Source organism: Brassica napus, chromosome A6 (genome assembly GCF_020379485.1).
Source record: "Brassica napus cultivar Da-Ae chromosome A6, Da-Ae, whole genome shotgun sequence".
NCBI classification, from domain to species: Eukaryota; Viridiplantae; Streptophyta; class Magnoliopsida; order Brassicales; family Brassicaceae; genus Brassica; species Brassica napus.
The window spans coordinates 23,228,202-23,248,281 of NC_063439.1; the positions used below are offsets into that span (position 1 = coordinate 23,228,202).

The window sequence follows — 20,080 nt, forward strand, 5'->3', positions numbered from 1 at the left end:
AAAACTATTTTTAATTAATTGTATTTTGGAAGAGTGATAGCTAACTTAAAGTATTTTAATCAATATATCTAAGTTTAATCTGCATTTTTTGTATTTTTGATTTTTTTTAAATATTTAGGTATATTTTAATGTTTATTATTTAAATAGTTATTTGAAAATACGAATTAAAAATTTTTCAGTAAGATTTGTTATAGTAAAATTCAAAATATTAAAAAAAGTTATAGTAATAAGACATTTACCATGAACGAATCTTCAGTGTGAATTGTTTTCTTTCTTTTTTACCATGTGTGTCGTGCCGTATATCGTACAAGTCCACCGAGAAAAAAGAAGGAACCAACCAACCAGTCAACTTTACTAGATCTCGTCAAAACCAACCTGTCGTGTTATGAAATATCTTTCCTATAAGGTAGAGATCATCTTAAATTTTTGCATAAAACTTCACGTTTTCAAATAAATGATCAAGTTGTCAGAAAAAAACCTCTCTAAAAAGGAGCATCTCCAACTCCACTCTATTATTTAGAGTAAAAAATGCTCCAATGGTATTCTATTTCTCACTCTATAGTAAAGTAAAAAAATAGGTTTACTCCAAATATAGAATAATTTGTTTTTTTTTCATCATTCTATTTTTTACTCTATTTTAGAGTACCATTGGAGCAAATTCAAACTATATTATAAAATTACTCTATTTTAGAATAAAAAATAGAATAAGCCATTGTAGATAGTCTTAAGTTGTAATTGACTGAATCTTTTTATCATCTTGAAACCTCTATATGATGTCTTCATACACTGCACAGTCTGCAGTTCATTTTGGTTTAATTAATTAACCATAAATGAAATAGAATAAAAGGAATTTGCATCGTTGACGTTCAAAAAAATTACAATTCACTCTATGATTAATTTTTCTAGTATACTGATACATTATATGTGTTTTTATATAATATTGTCATATTACCATTTTATCCAACCGGCAAAATCTACAAACAAATTTAATAATAATTAGTGATTGTGAAAAAAAAAGTGACCAGTTGTAATAAAAAAGGCAATGGCGAAGACGTAGACAATGAAAAGACACAAAACTTTTTCATTTCTTTTTGCCTTCTCTTAAATCATTGATTCTCACAATCATACTTCTACTTTCATATATTTTTTTTGTATTTAAATCTTGCAAATGAGATTGAGATTACCGCATCAGGATTGATCCACAGTGGTGAAGAATAACAAAGGCGGGTCAGTAAAAGTGTCGCTTTGTCGGAAAAAAAGAGAAATGAGATGAAGACAATCTCTATATGGTGATGAAGAATAATGACGCTGTGAATGATCCAAAGTTGATCGGAGAAGATGGACAGTTTTTGTTAAATTGTATTATATTCTATTATATGCATATAGAATATAAATGTAAAACTATTTGTATTATGTTTGTTCTATTCATGTTATATAATGCAATATATTCTGTCACTATATTATTTTAACATTGTTCCATTCCATTTGATGATTAATAAAGAGTATTCTATTTTGTTTAGAAATATAATTTGTAATTTTCTAAAGTTATACATATCGTTATATGTTTCTAAACCTATAAAAATTGTACTATGATCTATATTATACAGTTTAATATTACATAAGATAATTTAATATTACATAATATTATGTATCTTTTTAGATTTTGATATTTGAGTTTAGGAATAAGTGGTTAGGGTTTGAGGTTTAATATTAAAAAGGTAAGGATGTATGGTTGTGGTGAACATTAACTTCTTTCATACAATCATAAAACATTTCATAATTTCACCAAGATATATTATGCTATGTATTTTGTTCCATTTTATTTGAGTTTGAAGTTTATATTTTGGTTCACGGTTTATATTTTTCGGTTTATGATTTACTGATTAGAGTTCAAAGTTTAGTATTTATGGGTTGAGGAAAGATTGAAATAAGGTTTAGTATCTAGATTTTAAGTTTGAAATAGAATTAGTGTTCTATACTATTTTGGTGATATGAAATATAATATCTAAACCATCGATCAGTAAAAACATAAGTAATGTGAAATAGACTGACAATGTAAATAGATATAATACACTATTTAATGTGACAGTGTTGTACTGTATCCATCCTTTTCAGTAAGAATGTATTCGGTTATTATGTATGTGACGTGGACGCCTTCACCTTTTTTAACTGTCAATAAGGTAAATGTTAGCCATGCTTGATTTTGTCAACGTCATCTCTGCAGTTTTTTTTTTTTTTTTTGATAACTCTGGTATCTGAGCAGCCACAATCCCAACTATCCCCCGAAAGGGGTCCAGCGCCCCAACGGAAGGGATGTTAAATCCGTTGTGGCCAAGACTCGAACCCGGGTCATTTCTGCAGTTCTCATTTACCGGATATTTGTATATAAAATAGGTAAATCCGGTTCAACTTATGCATAATTGTTAGTTTCTTAGTTACGTTAAAATCAATGTCATGCAATTAATTTCCTTTCTAATTATAGTTATCTAGTAAATTCTTCTTAAAATAAAAGAAAATCATAAAATTAAAAAAAGAAAAGAAAGGCCGGATCACATATACATTTTTTCCCGACCACACACACCGTCTAATTTTTCACGTATATATACTAATATAATAATACCATTATTTATTTCTCTTTTTTTTTCTACAAGGTCGTAAAAGAGAGAGAAAAATAATAATAAAAATAATATAACATTAATTTAATTTTTTCCTAACTTTCTCGAGACCCATTCACTTTTTAGTCTGGGAGAGAAGGGAAGCTCATTGGAATCAGATTCTTTTCTCCGTTCTTTAAGATCTAGGGTTTCTTCGCCCCTTTCCGATTTGCCCCCCTTTCTCCCTCCTCCACGCCTCTCTCTCTCTCTTTCTACTTCACTGGCAGTTGTTGTTCCGATTCGATTGATTTGATCTTAGATTCCCGACTATGCTCGACGCGGTTGCTCCGGGAGACATGGCTTCCCTCGACGCCGATTTGCTCCAGCTCCAGGAGATGTCCACGTTCGTCCTCAAATCGAGACCCGAATTCACTCAGAAGCTCTTCGATCAGTGGCTTTCTCTCCCCGAAGCTCACCGTCAGGTAGATTCGATTAGGGTTTCACTTATTGGCTTCGATTGATTACTAGACTTTCAGCTCCAAAGCTATCATCTTGAGATGCTTTAGGTTGCTGGGATTTTGCTTCCGTGTAGATCAGATTCAATTTATACTCTGTTTTATAGGTTGCATCGTTGCTTCAAGATGCAGTAGCTGGAGCTCCTTTGAATGTTCCTGGGAGTGCATCTGGTTCAGGTCCTGGCACCAGCAACTCTTTACCGTCTATGTTTCCTGCGGGGAGTGCTCCTCCGCTTTCACCAAGAAGCTGCGGTTCGCCTCGTACGATGAAACAGAGGGCCCCTTCTAATTTAGGCTCTCCGTTGAAAGTACTCAACGAGCCTGTTAAGGAGTCGATTCCTCAGGTTTTGGAGCTTCCACTGCAAAATTTTAATAAGTGCATCTCTTCCTTATTATGTTCTAACAGAGTCATTTCTGAAATGGGTGTAGTTTTACTTTCAAAATGGTCGCCCACCTCCAAGCGAGATAAAAGAGCAATGTATGTTTAGAGTCAACCACTTTTTCTACGGCCACACGGATGGACTGCAAATACAAGGTAACAGATTCATGAGTTTTTTTTTTTGATATCTGAAGTGAGACTTATTATTCCCTTTTCAATACTCAGAATTCAAATTAGTCACCCGTGAGATCTGCAAGCTTCCATCTTTCTTCTCCACGTCACTTTTTAGGAAGATCGATGTCAATAACACAGGTTTTGTTACCAGGTGTGTGTCTCTCTGTGCTCTTTATTTTCTGGAATCTTATATGCGCATAGTTTGCAGTGCGTGCTTCAAGCTTTCTCCTCATTTTATAGACGCTATGTTATGTTTATGGTATTGACAATGTTGTAAAACCATTTAACAGTTTTTCGTTTGTGCAGGGAAGCATTTATTGATTATTGGGTAAACGGGAACATGTTGATAATGGATAAAACTACCCAAATATTCAAGATACTAAAGCAGCAAAATCAGAATTTCCTTGTGAAGGTAGTTTTTCTTTTGATTTGTTTATTCAGTAATGAAAATTAGGTTCTTTCTCCAACCTCCTTTCTCTTCTGATTGGAGTTTTCGTTCTCAGCTTTCTTTTGTTCTCGCAGGATGACTTTAAGCCACTACTTAAAGAACTTTTGGCGACACATCCTGGGCTTGAATTTTTGCAAGGCACACCTGAATTCCAAGAAAGATATGGTTAGATCTTAATTCAGTTTCCTATTTCATCTCATCTTCGCTTTTCCCTCTTGGGTATTCCTTGAGTTATGGTTCTAGAGTTTTGTAGTATATCTTATCCTTGGATGTATATTGTTAGCTAATAGCTACTGTGTTAGGGAGAATGAGTCTGTTATGCGCGGTATAATGTATATTATTCCCGTTTATATCATTGCTAGATGCCTAAGATAATATACTGTCTAGGACTCTGACAAGCTTGCATATGTAGCTTCTAAGCTAAGATTTCTTTGTTGTGTTAGACCATCTTCTTGTAACTTTCAAATAGTCTTGCTTTCTGATACCGTTTGTATTTTGATGGCCAGCTGAAACTGTTACATACAGAATATTTTACTACATAAATAGATCCGGAAACGGTCGACTTACATTTAGGGAGCTTAAACGTGGAAATTTAATCGATGCTATGCTTCATGCTGATGAAGAAGAAGATATCAACAAAGTGTTACGGTAATGATAAATAATTTGTTTTATTGTTGTAAATATCGAGTCAAACTTCTTATTGCTTTGATCTGCATAGTACATGTTTGTGTCACTTCTTTCGCATTAACGCTTTTCTATGTACTTTGGAAACTAGGTACTTCTCGTACGAGCATTTCTATGTCATATACTGCAAGTTCTGGGAGCTCGATACTGACCACGATTTCCTGATTGACAAAGAAAACCTTATGAAATATGGCAACCATGCTCTTACTTACCGGATTGTCGACAGGATATTCTCCCAGGTTTCGTCTCAAAAAATCTTGATCTGTTAGCATGCTTCTTATTGTAAAGTTATTACGTCTCTTAATATAAATGTCATCAAGGAATATGATACGGATCAATTTCTACTCAGGTTGCTAGGAAGTTCACTAGCAAAGTTGAAGGGAAAATGGGGTATGAGGATTTTGTCTATTTCATACTTGCCGAAGAAGATAAATCGTCAGAGCCTAGCCTTGAATATTGGTAAGCTGTGATCATTCAAAGGTGGCAGACAGACATAGTATTTTGAGTGTTTTATCTGACACAAGTATATATTGGACTAGGTTTAAGTGCATTGACTTGGATGCAAATGGGATTCTTACGCGAAACGAGATGCAATTCTTTTACGAGGAACAGTTACATCGAATGGAGTGTATGGCGCAAGAGGCTGTTCTTTTTGAGGATATACTATGTCAGCTAATTGATATGATCGGACCAGAGGTTCAACACTATTTCTCTTGTTATTTTTGGATATTATATGCTTGAGCTCTTTTATATTAAAGGAATATATAGGAAGTAGTTGATGTTTCCAGTCTTCTTTACTGACTCTTACATTTTTGTTGTCTTTCGCAGGATGAAAGCTATATAACCCTGAATGACCTGAAGGGCTCCAAACTATCTGGAAACGTCTTCAACATCCTTTTTAATCTTAATAAATTTATGGCATTTGAAACACGGGATCCCTTCCTCATTCGTCAGGTATTTATTGTCTGAGATGTCATCATTGTTACTTATTGGTATGCGCGGGGCCTCTTGTAAATATTTGAATGTCAAAATGGAAACAGGAGCGTGAGAACCCTACGTTGACAGAGTGGGACCGTTTTGCACATAGAGAGTACATAAGGCTTTCAATGGAAGAAGACGTTGAAGATGCATCCAATGGAAGTGCTGAGGTTTGGGATGAGTCATTGGAGGCTCCTTTCTGAGTTCATCTAGGTAACTTCCCCTGGATTTCACTCTTCTCTTTATAAACCCTTCATGATGAGATCGAGCAATCTTCATTTAATGGGAGTAGAAGCAACATAAATTAAAATCAGTGGGATTAGGGAAAGGAAAAAAAGCTAAAAGTTAAAAAGAAAATCTCCGGTTTGTGGAATTGATTTCATGATATTGGTAAATCATGCAGGATGTTCAGTTTATCAGAAGAAATATCGAAATCATAAAGAAAAATCTTGGGAGCGTTGTGAAGTAACGAAAGAGAAAGACGAGAGTATATCCTCTATCTGCTTCAACATTTACTGTTTTCCTTTCAGTTTATAGCTATTGTTATGCGCACGAGTTTCATTTATTTAATTTAAATAATCAGCGAGCAATGCTGATTTGCAAGTTACACAATTGGCACTTGTTCATCCTGTGTTTTGTATTTTCTGTACTATTGTTCCTCTCTATATCTGTACTTTTGTAGCTAAGGATCTTCTTTTGTTTTCAGAATTGTTAATGCGACTTTAATCAATTGGTTGGGTTTTTTTTTTTCACTGGGAGGCATCTTAGAAAGTAGATAGTTTCGTTATACCATCAGGTTATAATCTGATGTTTTTGGTTTGGGATTTAGGAATAATGCTCTACTTAAAATCATATTCATACTCTGCGGGTTTGTAGATGGAGAGATGATCAAATAGATTGCCTTTTAGAGTCAGTTCTAGACTTGTTTTCCCAACGTTCAAATAGATGATCCAATGTTAGCCAAAGTATAAGACAATCGTCTTAGCTCACGGGGCTTGTATGTATTCACACTGGTTTGTGTGTATACTCTTTGTAGTTGTGTTTGCTTCATCATTTACACTTGTTGAGAATTGTGAAAACCATTGTCATAGTTCGTTTGATTCTTTTTTTTTTCTTTTAATATAAAAACTTGCTCTGTTATTTAGAGGAATCCAATGAATTTAGTTTTCAGGTAGTGGTTGTTTTTATATAAGGTCACATGGCTCCAATAACCCCACCAATAACTATGATTTCTCATTCACCAAGACAAGAAACCACAGAATCTTTGTCCTAACTCTGCAGTTTGGCGGGTCCAAAACCGTACACCTCTTTCGATCGGACTCTGAGGGCATTGAAATTAAATCTTCGATGTCGATCTGATTTACAAAAAAGGAGTGATGGGCGCTTATAAGCTATTAAAAGAGATGAAAGCTGAACTAGCCACTCTGGAAAATGCAAAAAGCATCTGAGAGACATTATTTAAAAAAAAAAGAGAAATCAGATGGCAAAGTCGTAAATAAACACCAAATCCAAGGCTAATAATCAATTACCCCTCCCTCCAGAGAAGCGTATAGCAACCCCCAAATGGTTGCAACCAAAAAAAAAATTGCAAATTACAAATTGCAGAGAGAGAAAGAGATCTGAGCAAAAAGCTTTAATGGCGAAGTAAGTACGCACCTAGCCGCTAGATCGAAACTTCCTCGGACGATTATTGTCAACCGTTGGCATTATTTCTCTTCCTCATATTCCTTCCTCCGTGTTTTTGGATCGGGTGTGGGAGAGAGCATCAAAGCGCCTCCGTGTTTCGTCCTCTTCGAGCCTCCCTCCTCAGGTGACTTTTCCTTTTTTTTCACCTTACGGACACCAATGAATTAGAATATAGATTAAAAAATAAAAAATACAACTTTCGTTTTTGCTATTAGATTTGAGGAATTAATTTTTGTTCCGTAATCTATAGGTTGAAGAAGATAAAAGGGAGGGTTTTGTTTTTAGTCCTCCTCTCTTAAAGGTCATATCTTTATAGAGAGAGCAAAGTCTCTACTAATGGAAGGAACTAAAGCTTGAAGAAGAGACAGAACCTGACTTCTTTAGATAAGAGAACTGAGCCCCCTATGGAGGATTACTCAAAGTACACACACAGTCCTGCTCATCTAGCCGTCGTGCTTCACGACCACGCGGCTCTTAGACGAATCGTCATGGACCTCCCCAGCTTAGCCAAGGCCGGCGAGGTTACCAACGAGGCTGAGTCTTTAGAAGCCGAGTCACGCGCCGATGCCGTCACTGCCGTCATCGACCGGCGCGATGTCCCCGGCCGCGAAACCCCTCTCCACCTCGCTGTACGTATGCGAGATCCCGTCTCCGCTGAGATTTTAATGTCTGCTGGTGCGGATTGGAGCCTGCAGAACGAGAACGGCTGGAGTGCTTTGCAGGAAGCTGTTTGCACTAGAGAGGAGGCCATTGCTATGATCATCGCGAGGCACTACCAGCCTCTCGCTTGGGCTAAATGGTGCCGTAGGCTTCCGAGGATAACGGCTTCGGCGTCTCGTATCCGTGACTTTTACATGGAGATAACGTTTCATTTCGAGAGCTCGGTGATTCCTTTTATTAGCCGTATTGCTCCCTCGGATACGTATAGGATATGGAAGCGCGGTTCGAACCTCCGTGCTGATATGACACTTGCTGGTTTTGATGGGTTCCGCATCCAACGGTCGGATCAGACGTTTCTTTTTCTTGGGGAGGGTTATGCGTCGGATGATGGGAAAGTGTTGTTGCCTCCTGGCTCCTTGATTGTTCTTTCTCATAAGGAGAAAGAGGTGACGAACGCTTTGGAGGGGGCGGGGACTCAGCCGACGGAAGCGGAGGTTGCTCATGAAGTGGCGCACATGTCTCAGACCAACATGTATAGGCCTGGCATTGATGTTACTCAGGCTGATTTGGTTCCTCAGTCGAACTGGAGACGGCAAGAGAGGACGGAGACGGTTGGGAGCTGGAAAGCTAAAGTGTATGACATGATGCATGTGATGGTGAGCGTGAAATCGAGAAGAGTTCCGGGAGCGATGACTGATGAGGAGCTCTTCGCTGTTGATGAGGACAGAACGGCGAATGGTGCTGAGAACGATGGGTTTGAGGATGTGTTGACCGCTGAGGAAAGAAAGCAGCTGGATTCCGCGTTGCGGATGGGGAACTCCGAAGCTGCTGAGGATGAAGAGAATGACGTGGACGATCATGGTTCGGGAGGAGAAGCCAACGGTGCTCCTCTCAAGGAGAAGAAAGGGTGGTTTGGTTGGAACAAGAAAGGCGCGAAGCCTGGTCATGATGGTGGTGGTGCTGAAGAAACAACAGCAAAGGTTAAGAAAGGCTCCAAGTTGGCACCAGAAGAGAAAGAGAAAGAGAAAGGGAAAAGCCAAAGATCGTCGACGCTATCTGATAATAATTCCAAGGAGGATGCTGGAGATGGCAAGAAGGGAAAAGACAAAGGCGGTGCCAAGAAGAAGAAGAATGAAAGCGAGTACAAGAAAGGGTTAAGACCTGTACTGTGGTTAACACCTGACTTCCCTCTTAAGACAGAAGAGCTTCTTCCGCTGCTCGATATATTAGCCAATAAGGTCAAAGCCGTGAGGAGGCTCAGAGAGCTCCTTACCACAAAACTTCCCACAGGAACATTCCCTGTCAAGGTAATAATATCTTTTGCCCTGTTGTGGATTCCGTTTCAGACACAATCTTATCGAATCTTGTCTTGCTTATTGTGCAGATTGCGATCCCCATTATACCAACCGTCCGTGTACTCATCACTTTTACTAAATTTGAAGAGCTCCAACCATCTGAGGAATTCTCAACGCCTCCTACGAGCCCTGTTTTTCATGACGCAAAGTCATCAGATAGTTCATCTTCAGCGTCATGGGTGTCGTGGATGAAAGGTACTCGCGGTGGTGGCCAATCAAGTGACGGAGACAGTAACCGGTACAAGGATAGTGAAGTTGACCCTTTCATGATACCATCAGATTACAAATGGGTCGACTCAGCTGAGAAGAAACGCAGAATGAAAGCCAAGAAAGCTAGAATCAGGAAGAACAGGAAACAGGGTGCTTCGAAACCTAGTTCCTCGAGTTCCCGTTCCAATCAAGAACCGGAATAAAATAATTGCCACCTTGAAGAACAGGGTATCACTTAGACGAGAGAAGGTTTGGTTGTGTTATTGTTTGTAGTAAGCCATGTTATTTGTGAGATTCTTAAGGAACACACGTTTGCTATATAAGAAACAGCCATTTTGCTCTGTTCAGTTAGTCAGTGAAGTTGGTTCGTGATTGCTCTGAATTGTTTATGAACCAAACCGGGAAAACACTTTGTACAACAGCTGAAGAAACAAGAAGTGGAAGAGTTCTGTACATAGCTACCAGAACCGGTCTTTATTATCCAAATAAAATAAAAACCATTTAAAATATAACGCAAGCACGTCAACATATGTATATGTGAACATGTCTAAGTTACATTTTTTTGTGTAATCTAAGTTGCATATTCCTAGAATGTTCATGATGCATCATCGGTGGCGGATCTAGAAAATATTTTGAGTGGAAACAAAATAAAAATATTTAACCAATTAAATAATATATATTTTTGTTTGGCTATGATATATTTAAAATAAACTAATAATATGGTAAAGGAAAGTTTTATACATAATTTAAGGAAAGAGAATGAAACCAACTACCTCTTTGTTTTAGAAAAAAAAATATTTAATACAAACTAAAACGATACGTGAGGGAAAAGGAAAGGAAAATGGGCAAATTAGAGGGGGCTGGTGGGCGCTGAACTGAGGTTTGATGGGGGCAGTAAACGGACTGGAACCAACCAAGCTGCAGAAAATTACATATTTCCTACGCACATAATCTTACATGTATGTTTTACTGGGGGCAGCTGCCCCCTTTTCATACCACGTAGATCCGCCCATGTGCATCATTGGTTTTTCCTATTTCAGAATCATCGTAGACCATATAGGAACAGTGCCGGTCCTGTGTTTCATGGCGCCTAAAACGAACCAACAAAATAATACTCTCTAAAAACAATATATATATATATATATATATATATATTAACTTTTAGCTTTCTAAGCTAAAAAAAAATTAGAGTTTTTCATCATGTAGAAATTTCATTAAAAACTAATAGTTGATCTAAAAAAAAATTTTTTTTACAACTTTCTCTGCATTAAGCATGTTACTAGATAATAACATTGGTTTTAGATAAGTTTCAAAAAAGAAAAAAACATTGGTTTTAGATTACTCTAGTTCGTCTTGTAGCCACTTAACTGAGGTTTTTTTTGTCAACCACTTAACTGACTTATTATTTTGTTCCCAATAACACTTTCTAAAATGCATGAAAATGATAATAATGTTATAATTACTTAAAATGAAAAAAATCTGGTAAGTACAACACAAGAGAACATCATTTAGAAATTGGTTTAGTTTGTAATCTTCAAATTTTCAAAGTTCTGAGAGAGAGTATTTGAATCCAAAAAGAAATTTCATGTTTGTTCTTAGTTTTTAAAGATACAAAAAGTAGGTGAAAAAGAAGATAATTAGTCGAAAGAAAAAAATGCATGAGTTTAGAAAAAGAAATTAGATTTTTTCTTTTAGTTGGTTTGTTTAATTATGCATGTCTACGACATAAGATTTTTTTAATATTGATAAAAAAAATGAGAATCTTTAATAAATTATATAAACATTGAAACTAAGATTGTCAATAAAGGAATGAAAACCTGTCAGATTCTTTAAGTTATTTTCAAAATGAATATAACAAAGAAGGTTTTCAAAAAAGAAAAAAAAAAGAAAGCAAACTCAAGAATGGAACATTATGCAATGCCATAAGGAAAACAAGTGAAGCATTAACCACCGGACCAATGAAAAATATATGTTACTAGTTTGGCGCCCCTAGAATATATACATATTTTGGCGCCGAAAGCCCAAGCGTTACGGGCTTTAGCCCAGGGCCGGCTCTGTATAGGAACATGTGTTCCATCCATTACACATATACACCCCTTGAAGTTTGATCCATAATGTCTATCTGACTGCAACTTTCGATGGACTTGAGTGAGATTTGTGGATCCGGCTTAAACATATCTATTTTCCATAAGTTTCATGATATCAAGAACTTCATGAAACTTTCTAAATATGCTCTTTTGGCGAGTGTCCAAACATTCTCATGACGTTTTTCTGAGTGTCCAAACTTTCTAAACATTCTCATGACGCTTAAAATCCTCTTACTCTTAACGAGGTTTGAATAAAACAAATCTTTTACATTTTATAGTTGCATATCTATGAGTAATCTAGTTATATATTATTTCATTTCTAATGTTAAAAACCAGATTTTAGTTGCAATTGTTGCGTTTCTTTTTTTTTGTTATCGACTTGTTGTGACCATTGTAATTTAATATACTACTAGGAGAGGATCCGTACTTTGCGCGGATTGAGTTTATAAATCTATACATTGGGCCGAGACCATTTATAATTATAATTGTGGACCAAAATTTGTTTTGAATTTATCATGGACTTCACAGATTTGGGATTAAGAAAAAAATAAACCTCCAACAATCAGTTTTTTCACTGAAGCATAAATTTTATCTGAGACATGAATTTTATCACTCTATTTATATAAAAAAAAATCTAAAAATATCGTCAGCAAGTTGAGTAATCAAAATAGCGGGTTCTACAAATTTTTAAAAAAAATCTATATCTCTATATTTTAACATCTTTGAGAACCATCTCAATGGTTTAACCATCGACAGCTGAAATATTGTTTCCACAGTCGAATAATTTTCACCCTAATTTTCCACATGGTTTTAGACGATCAAGTTGATACATGCCTTAGTCGTATGCTTAAGAGATACTTTTGAAATTTCATGATATTTTTATGGAGCACTCGACAGTGTATACAAATGTGATAGTTAGGTTAACAGATTGTTAACCTACATTAAAAATATTATGTTTATCGTGAAACATTATGCAAAATTACTATATATATTTTCCTTAACTACCATAAAAACATTAGGCAACTTTTTTCTTGGTGACAAAGTATTTTATACACTTCAATTATCCTTACCAAATATTACTTCTGAAAAATTGTGTATCAAGCATACATATTACTTCTGATATATCAGTTTAAAGAACTTCCATGTTTTTAATTTCTTTCTGCTACCAACGAATCGATAAATATAACTTACCAAATGAGCCTGATTCTCAATTTTTTGTTAACACGTAATTTATGTTTTTTTATTGCCGTCTAACCATCACATGTAGGCTTTGGTACAATTGAATTAAATGACATTACACCAACATCAATTGTAGACAAACCGAAAGAGTAGTGGTTTGTAAACTGGATTTGTTCTGTGTGACAAGTTCCCTTTTTTCACTTCCTCCTTTTACTAACTTGTCCTCAAAACTTCTAATTTACTATATTTTAGCCCAAACTTTTTCTCTACTAAATGAGACCTCGCTAAAACCCCTCAACGAGTTCATGCACAATACAAATCGACCCAGATTATTTAAAATCATATTATTCTAATCTTCTAAACAAGAATTTTCGAAGATTTTGTACTACAACTTGCGTTCATATATGCACAAAGGCAGAGACATAAGAAGGTCAGACATAAAACTAACAAAATATGGCGCCGTCAAAGAAAGCAGGCCAGAGTCTAACTTGGTGGCGGATTTTTGTATAGAGGAGTTCCCATCCTGCACAGCTATAGATGCCGTTGTCTGCGAACAGTTTGTTGTATTCATTCCCCTGTCCCTGGATATCTACATTTACATGTGTTGACCACAGTTAGAACAACGATGCTATATAACTTGGGACTCTACCTCACTCCCTAAGAAGGTAAGATATTCATTGGTCCTTCAACCACAGAGAACTTTCTACTACTGCTTATTGTTGTTAATGTAAGAGAACCAAGAAGGAATAATGCATAACAAATCAAGACACAAGAGTGATATGCATTGTCATGTCGCACAGAAAAAAAAAGAGAGTAAGGTTCATAGCAACTAAGACGATCAGAACAGAGTTATAATGTGAAAAGGAAAAAAAAGGTGACAGCTTTGAAAATTCTACTACAAGTTCTTCAGCTTATTACAGTTATAATGCTAGAGAACCGAGTATTCATAACTACTTGCGTATAAAATGCCAATCACTCATTTTGACTAGAAATAATTATTCAAGTATCTTTTCATAATTTTACCCCAAAAAAAGTCTTATTATTCATTAACTTGAAAATATCACATGTTTATCATTTACTTCAATACAAGCCGTGAATAGATCGCCAGAGTTCGAATCCTCGCGCCGGATCTCGCATCGATCCTTCCACGATACGACGTGGAGTCTGCCGAACCATATCTTATCGGACTGAAGCCATTCGCCACACTTGTATCCCACAGATGTGGTTCGATCCTGGAGACCTCACGTAACACGAGAAGTGTATGCTTGAATGTCTCCTCCTCCTTTTCTTCTTCCTCGAACGACATCGAAGGAAGACGTATGTGAAGCTGTTACCATTTTTATTTCAATTTTTAATATGAAAGTAATAACAAATTCCAATATCTTTTCTTTTTGTTAATTTATGCAATTGTACAAAAAAAAGAAAAGGGAAGACACAATATCAATATTTATTATTTCATAGTATTGTACACCTTATTATGCCAAAACACCAGCAACAATTTATTAAATCTTTTTTATTTTTCTATGACAAAAGCATAATATTATTAGGGAAATTGGACTGTATGACCAACAAAAATTTTATAATTAGGTAACTAACTAAAAAAAAATTTGACCAAGATATTCAACGTATTTTCTAAAATATATACCAAACTACCCTTGAAGACAACCGGTTAACCCTTTTCTCCTGTCTTCTTCATTATTTTCCCAGATATCTGCAACTAACATCTACATCTGTTTATTATTTTTTTTTATGTTTTCATCATCAATTTATTTCTGTTAATTTTTTTTTCCGATCAGCGATTACTCTATGAAATCAAAAGATCAATTCCTTCCACCTTCTGTCTTCGCACTCTGTTTTGCTCATTAATATCTCAAACATAACTGGAACATCCACAATCTAAAATGGACCTGGGATATTATGTAAATCTGGTGATGAAAAGTAATGGTGGTGGACAGATGAATGTATGTTGTGTCGGGGATATATGAGGATATGTAGAAGATGATTCGGCAGCTACTCAATGTAAAAAGGTATATAACATAGTAGTATTATTTGCAGAAATGTAATTACTATACTATTTAATATATACACTCCCATTGTATTTCTATATTATTTCAATGAAATGGAACATGATGGCATATTAACATTTCTCTTTTTCGTATTAATCATTAATAAGTAGTATAATGTTTATCGTGTTTTATTTTGTTTAATGATTGAGCAATGTTATTCTTTTTCACCTTTCAAACTACAAAACTATATAATCTACAACGCTATGGTATTTCTATACCATTTGCGCTAAATGGAATAGCTTATTTTTTCTATTCACATATTCTTTATACGTATTATAACTTTATATTGTATTTTATATTTGGGGTTTAGGGTTAATGATTAGAGTTTATGATTTAATATAGGTTTTGGGTTTAGTGATTGGGGTTTAGGGTTTAATATTTAGGGAGGGGGTGGGTTTAGTGTTTTGGGGATGTTAGGGAAGTGTTGGTGTGGAGTCTATAAATGAAATAGTATTTTATATTTGGGTATTTTTTAATCTACAACGCTCTCGTATTTCTATGTCATTTGCGTTAAATGGAATAGCTTTTTTTTCTATTTACATATTCTTTATATGTATTATAACTTTATATTATATTTTATATTTGGATTTACGGTTAATGATTAGAGTTTAGGGTTTAGAATAGGGTTTGGGTTTAGTGATTCGGGTTTAGGGTTTAATATTTAAAGGTTGGGGAGGGGGAGTTGGGTTTAGTGTTTTGGGGATGTTAGGGGAGTGTTGGTGGGATCTGTAAATGGAATAGTAGCTAGAACCATACTTGATTTTATTTTGGAAAACTATTATATTTTATACTGTAGTATTTATAAAAAAATTATAACATTATTTTGTACCCGTAACATAACGTCATCAATGGTGTGTTAATCGTTGTTTCTCTTCTTCAGTAAACCGTGATTATATCTCAACCTTCTTGCATGCGTCTTCCACAGTAAATACCACAGACCATATAACAAATAATCCAATATACATACTCATCATCAACGATATAATCATCCTCGTTCACATGTTCTTTATGTCGACGTTATCTATTTTTTTCTGTTACCGATTACCTGGAAAGAGGAAGGACATAACCGGCACAATTGTACACTAAATGTTATTGAGTTAATAACGTCAAAATCAGTGACATATTCTTCATTTCCTTTCCAAAATTGGTTAGATGGCAAATTAACCCATATTATTAGTAAATATTATTTGAGTTTCAATGTAGATAAATAATCAGCAATGATAACATATGCATAGCATTCGTTTTTCGCCAGAAGGCCCATTTTCGCAAGCAGCACTTGGCGCTAGTTTATTCAGTTTGAGACAATAGGCTTTACACTTATTGGCATCGCATGGATTACTTTTGTTTCGTAAAATTTCACCACATTTTCTGTCACCTTTTGCTGTCGAAATCGTCGTTTCTCCTGTTATTATAATAACTAAAATATAACCTTAGTTTTCATATTTAAAATAAAAAATCAATTTTTGTAAAATATATGTTTAGAGTTTTTATGCATATTTATATTAAAAAAATTGAAAGTCTAAATATCTTCTATTTTAATCTTTCATTATTCTTGAAAAATCATTAAACTCAATAATATAGAATTAAACATATAATCTATGTAGTTACCCTTAGTGAGTTTATATTTATAATTTATTATGTAATTAAAAATAAAAAAAATATTTTAAAATAATGATAATTCTTATCTATATTGGGTTATTATCTGGAAAATGATATTTATATTATAAAATTTAATATATTAAGATACAAAAAAATCAAACAAAAATATTTGTATAAAGATATTTTCTAAACTATTTCTAATATATGAGTGTTTTCCATTTGTATAAACATATATATTTTGATGAAAAACTAGTATATATAAATAATTTGATTTTTAAACTTTTCGAGAACATTTAAATTAATAAAAGATAAACTAATAAGTATTTGTACAAAGATTATGCCCTTATGTGCGGGTAAAACACCTAGTATAAAATAAATGATAGCAAATAAATTTATTTTTTAATGATTATTCAATATTATTAATAAAGCAATAAATGTAAATACAAACCGAGCAGAAGAATTGTGAGCATAAAGAAACCAATAAACCAAGGTTTGAAAGTAACTTTCATCTTCGATAATGAAATAATGGTGTTTCAAAAAAAGACAAAGAAGTATATTTATAACTGAATCACAAATTGAAACATGTCTAATTTAAGCATACATCTTTTTAAATTCCGATATAAAAGGATATAGTTTGACCAAAAAATTACAATCACTGATTTTTTATTTATTTAATAAAAAATTAACTTATTTATATTTAACTTTATTTAAAATATTTTTGATATGCATAAACAATCATATTCGTTTTACTCTTAGATTCAGAATTTATGTAATGTATATTTAGAAAAGAAACATAAAGATAATTGAGAAATTGCAATTTGATCTAATCTTACAATACTAAAAGGAGGATATGAGCTTCATTGAACCTATCCACGTATGCATGAAAAATCAACCAATGAGAAACATTCTTTTTGCCACGCTACTTGCTTTGTCAACTAAAAAATCAAATTAGGCTTTCGTAGTTCCAAAAATTTAACTCTGGCCCAAATTTGCTTTATCACTAGAAATCCACCATTCATCCAATCGCCTTCTTCGCCTCTCCACCTTCTTTTTCTTTTTAATCAAATTTAGCTTTTCCACCTTCTCTGAACCTCCTTTGGAACGTCACCTTTCCACATTGATAAATCTTAAAGCCCCCTTATTATCTGAAACAATAAATGTCTATTCAACTCTTGCCATTCCCTAAAACTTATAGCTACATATATTTATTTTCCAAATCTCTGCGCTTCGACTAATTCTCCACAACAAAATCATCAGGGAGTGGAGATCAGTCGCAACTGTTCCTGCCGATTTACAATCTCAGGTTGGATAGTTTTCATATAAAAGGGTCTATTCTTCCGGAGAAGAATCAAACGTTTCTTTTTCAGAGGTAGTACCACGAAATTGGAGACTCAGTTTAATTTTACGGCTTCAAATTGCAGTCTGAGGTCCGGTGAACCTTATTCAGTAATGATCTTCTTGCTAAGACAATATCCATATTATAATTTTGTTTGATTTTGGGTTATCTCTGTTCCTCAGGCCTGCTATTTTCTTTATGCTGAAATATTTGTTTTCCTGCGATATATTGTTGTCTGAAATAGAAAACTTCACGGATGCGGTTGGGAGTCCATTCTCCGTTTCGGCTGAAGTTTTGACCAAGGACTACGATCCAGAATCACTTATTTGGAGCGATGATTGAAATGCCACTCTGGCTCCAGCTTCGGTTTGGGATGTAAGATTGTTACTTTCACAAACTTTTATGTGCTTTATAATGGTTTTCTCATGTATGTTATCAATCTAAATAGAAACGTAAGAAGAAATCTTTGTCTGAAAGGCTTAATATCTGATAAGAAAGATGCTCGAGAGAGACCCAAATGAAGTCTTAATGCTCAACAAGTCTTGCGTAAGTAGGATTATGAACTCCATAGCTTAAGAAGATATGTAACTTAATCTTGGTTTATTTAGTTTTTTGTCAGGCCTTCCATCGATAAGGGACACACCGTCATGAGTCGCTTGAAGAAGTTTTCAGCTAACCGTCTATGATAAACCAAAGTAACACAAACCAAATTATCATAATTGGAACTGTGTGAACGTTTTTTTTTTGGGATTAGTCTTTGATATTGGAGTTTTAATTAGTGTTTTTGTGAAAACAAGTGTTTGATTTAAAGTTTATTTATTTTTTATTCTGGATCGAATAGGTTTTTCACACAATATTTGTCCGGTCTCATATTTTCTTAACTATTGTTTTTAGCTATTATAATGTGCTATGGTATTTGTTTTATAGTTTGCAGGAGGTGACGACACCGTTGGTTGGGTTCTTGGATGTCTTGGAGAGTTTAACAAAGAAAAAACATCACCAATTACTCATGTTGACATTATCACTCTCTGTCAAGGAGTTTTGGTTGGTTAAGTGAATCATTCTTCTCTCTTGTGTCATCATCACCAGTCTTTTAACAAATTGCCTTTAGAGATTGTTTTTTTTCCTCTTCAAAAAATAGTGATATATTGGTTTAAAAGCTATCCTCAGTTGTGCAACCCACACTTTGGTAAAATGCATAACAACTGCATCTTTGTAAACTCTCTTTATTGAGCCAGTGATCGAACAGTCCTTGCTAACAAAGGAACATAATGAGGTTTTAGAGTACCCACAAGTTATCAACGTCATGAATGTGCTATATATATATATTTTATTTACAAATATGAACATAGGGCAATTTGATTTTTCCGGAATGCTATCTTTCAGCTGTTACTATAAGATGAAGCAAAAATTTGATCCCCAACATGTCAATGAGATGTTTAAGAATCAGTTTATATAGTTATGAATTAAGCATTGGAGACTATATATTTTGAGATAGCCATAGTATCAAATAAAATACATTCACACTTTGATTAGTTACATCTTTAATTTTGTGTGATTTCGTAGCCAACTTTTGTTTTTCTCTGTAATTTATTGGCCAAATTTTATCTTAAATTTGATCTAAATTTTAAAGAAATCATATTTGAAAATAAAAATAATTTCACATAAAAATTAAATTAGAATCATAAAAATGTGTGGCTTGTGGTGTGTACCATTGAAGCAAATCAATCATATAGTATTAAATTAAAAATATTTTTATGGTTTTTGATTACGCTCAGAAAACGTTCATATTAAAACCTCCTACATATTTTACCCTTTTTAATTAAAAATCCTTAATTACAAAATAATAAATACTAAAAAATAAATGTTGAAAATAAAATATAGTTTCAAAATTTTAAATATTTATTAAATCATTGTGTTATTGGTCATCAAAATTTACAGATTTAAGTATTCAAAATGATTACAAATGCAGTGTGTGTATATGTATATGAAATGAAAGTTAAACATGATTACAAAAAGATTAATAGAAACTTTAATTATGTTTACATCTAAAATATATATTAGTATATAAATTAATGATATTTTAAACATAAAATTATTATCTTTCAAAACATTTCATTTTAATTTGTC

The 20,080-nt window shown here is 34.0% G+C and overlaps 2 protein-coding genes and 2 long non-coding RNA genes across 5 annotated transcripts; 3 read left to right on the top strand and 1 right to left on the bottom strand.

The window, feature by feature from the left end:
• Positions 1 to 2,714: 2,714 nt before the first annotated feature.
• On the top strand, positions 2,715 to 6,502 carry LOC106348791 (serine/threonine protein phosphatase 2A regulatory subunit B''beta). Its single transcript, XM_013788600.3, has 13 exons — positions 2,715 to 3,076; positions 3,217 to 3,453; positions 3,539 to 3,644; positions 3,714 to 3,813; positions 3,969 to 4,074; positions 4,185 to 4,275; positions 4,617 to 4,758; positions 4,886 to 5,033; positions 5,144 to 5,253; positions 5,334 to 5,490; positions 5,623 to 5,748; positions 5,835 to 5,985; positions 6,176 to 6,502. The coding sequence occupies exons 1-12, from the start codon at positions 2,924 to 2,926 to the stop codon at positions 5,973 to 5,975; spliced, it is 1,617 nt and encodes a 538-aa protein (XP_013644054.1). The 5' UTR covers positions 2,715 to 2,923; the 3' UTR covers positions 5,976 to 5,985; positions 6,176 to 6,502.
• Positions 6,503 to 7,328: 826 nt separating this feature from the next.
• LOC106348792 lies at positions 7,329 to 10,024 on the top strand. Its single transcript, XM_013788601.3, has 3 exons — positions 7,329 to 7,582; positions 7,709 to 9,425; positions 9,503 to 10,024. Exons 2-3 carry the CDS (start codon positions 7,863 to 7,865, stop codon positions 9,884 to 9,886), a joined length of 1,947 nt encoding a protein of 648 aa, XP_013644055.2. The 5' UTR covers positions 7,329 to 7,582; positions 7,709 to 7,862; the 3' UTR covers positions 9,887 to 10,024.
• Positions 10,025 to 13,293: 3,269 nt separating this feature from the next.
• Positions 13,294 to 14,920, bottom strand: LOC111198694. The gene is made up of 2 exons (XR_002652865.2): positions 14,029 to 14,920; positions 13,294 to 13,538 (listed from the first exon to the last, which is right to left on the bottom strand). It is a non-coding gene; the product is annotated as an uncharacterized LOC111198694 (long non-coding RNA).
• Positions 14,921 to 16,162: 1,242 nt separating this feature from the next.
• Positions 16,163 to 19,433, top strand: LOC125575920. 2 transcript variants are annotated; one of them, XR_007314466.1, is made up of 3 exons: positions 16,163 to 18,325; positions 18,399 to 18,496; positions 18,559 to 19,433. It is a non-coding gene; the product is annotated as an uncharacterized LOC125575920 (long non-coding RNA). The 2 variants fall into 2 exon arrangements; XR_007314465.1 differs by having other exon boundaries at positions 18,399 to 19,433.
• The last annotated feature ends 647 nt before the right edge of the window (positions 19,434 to 20,080 follow it).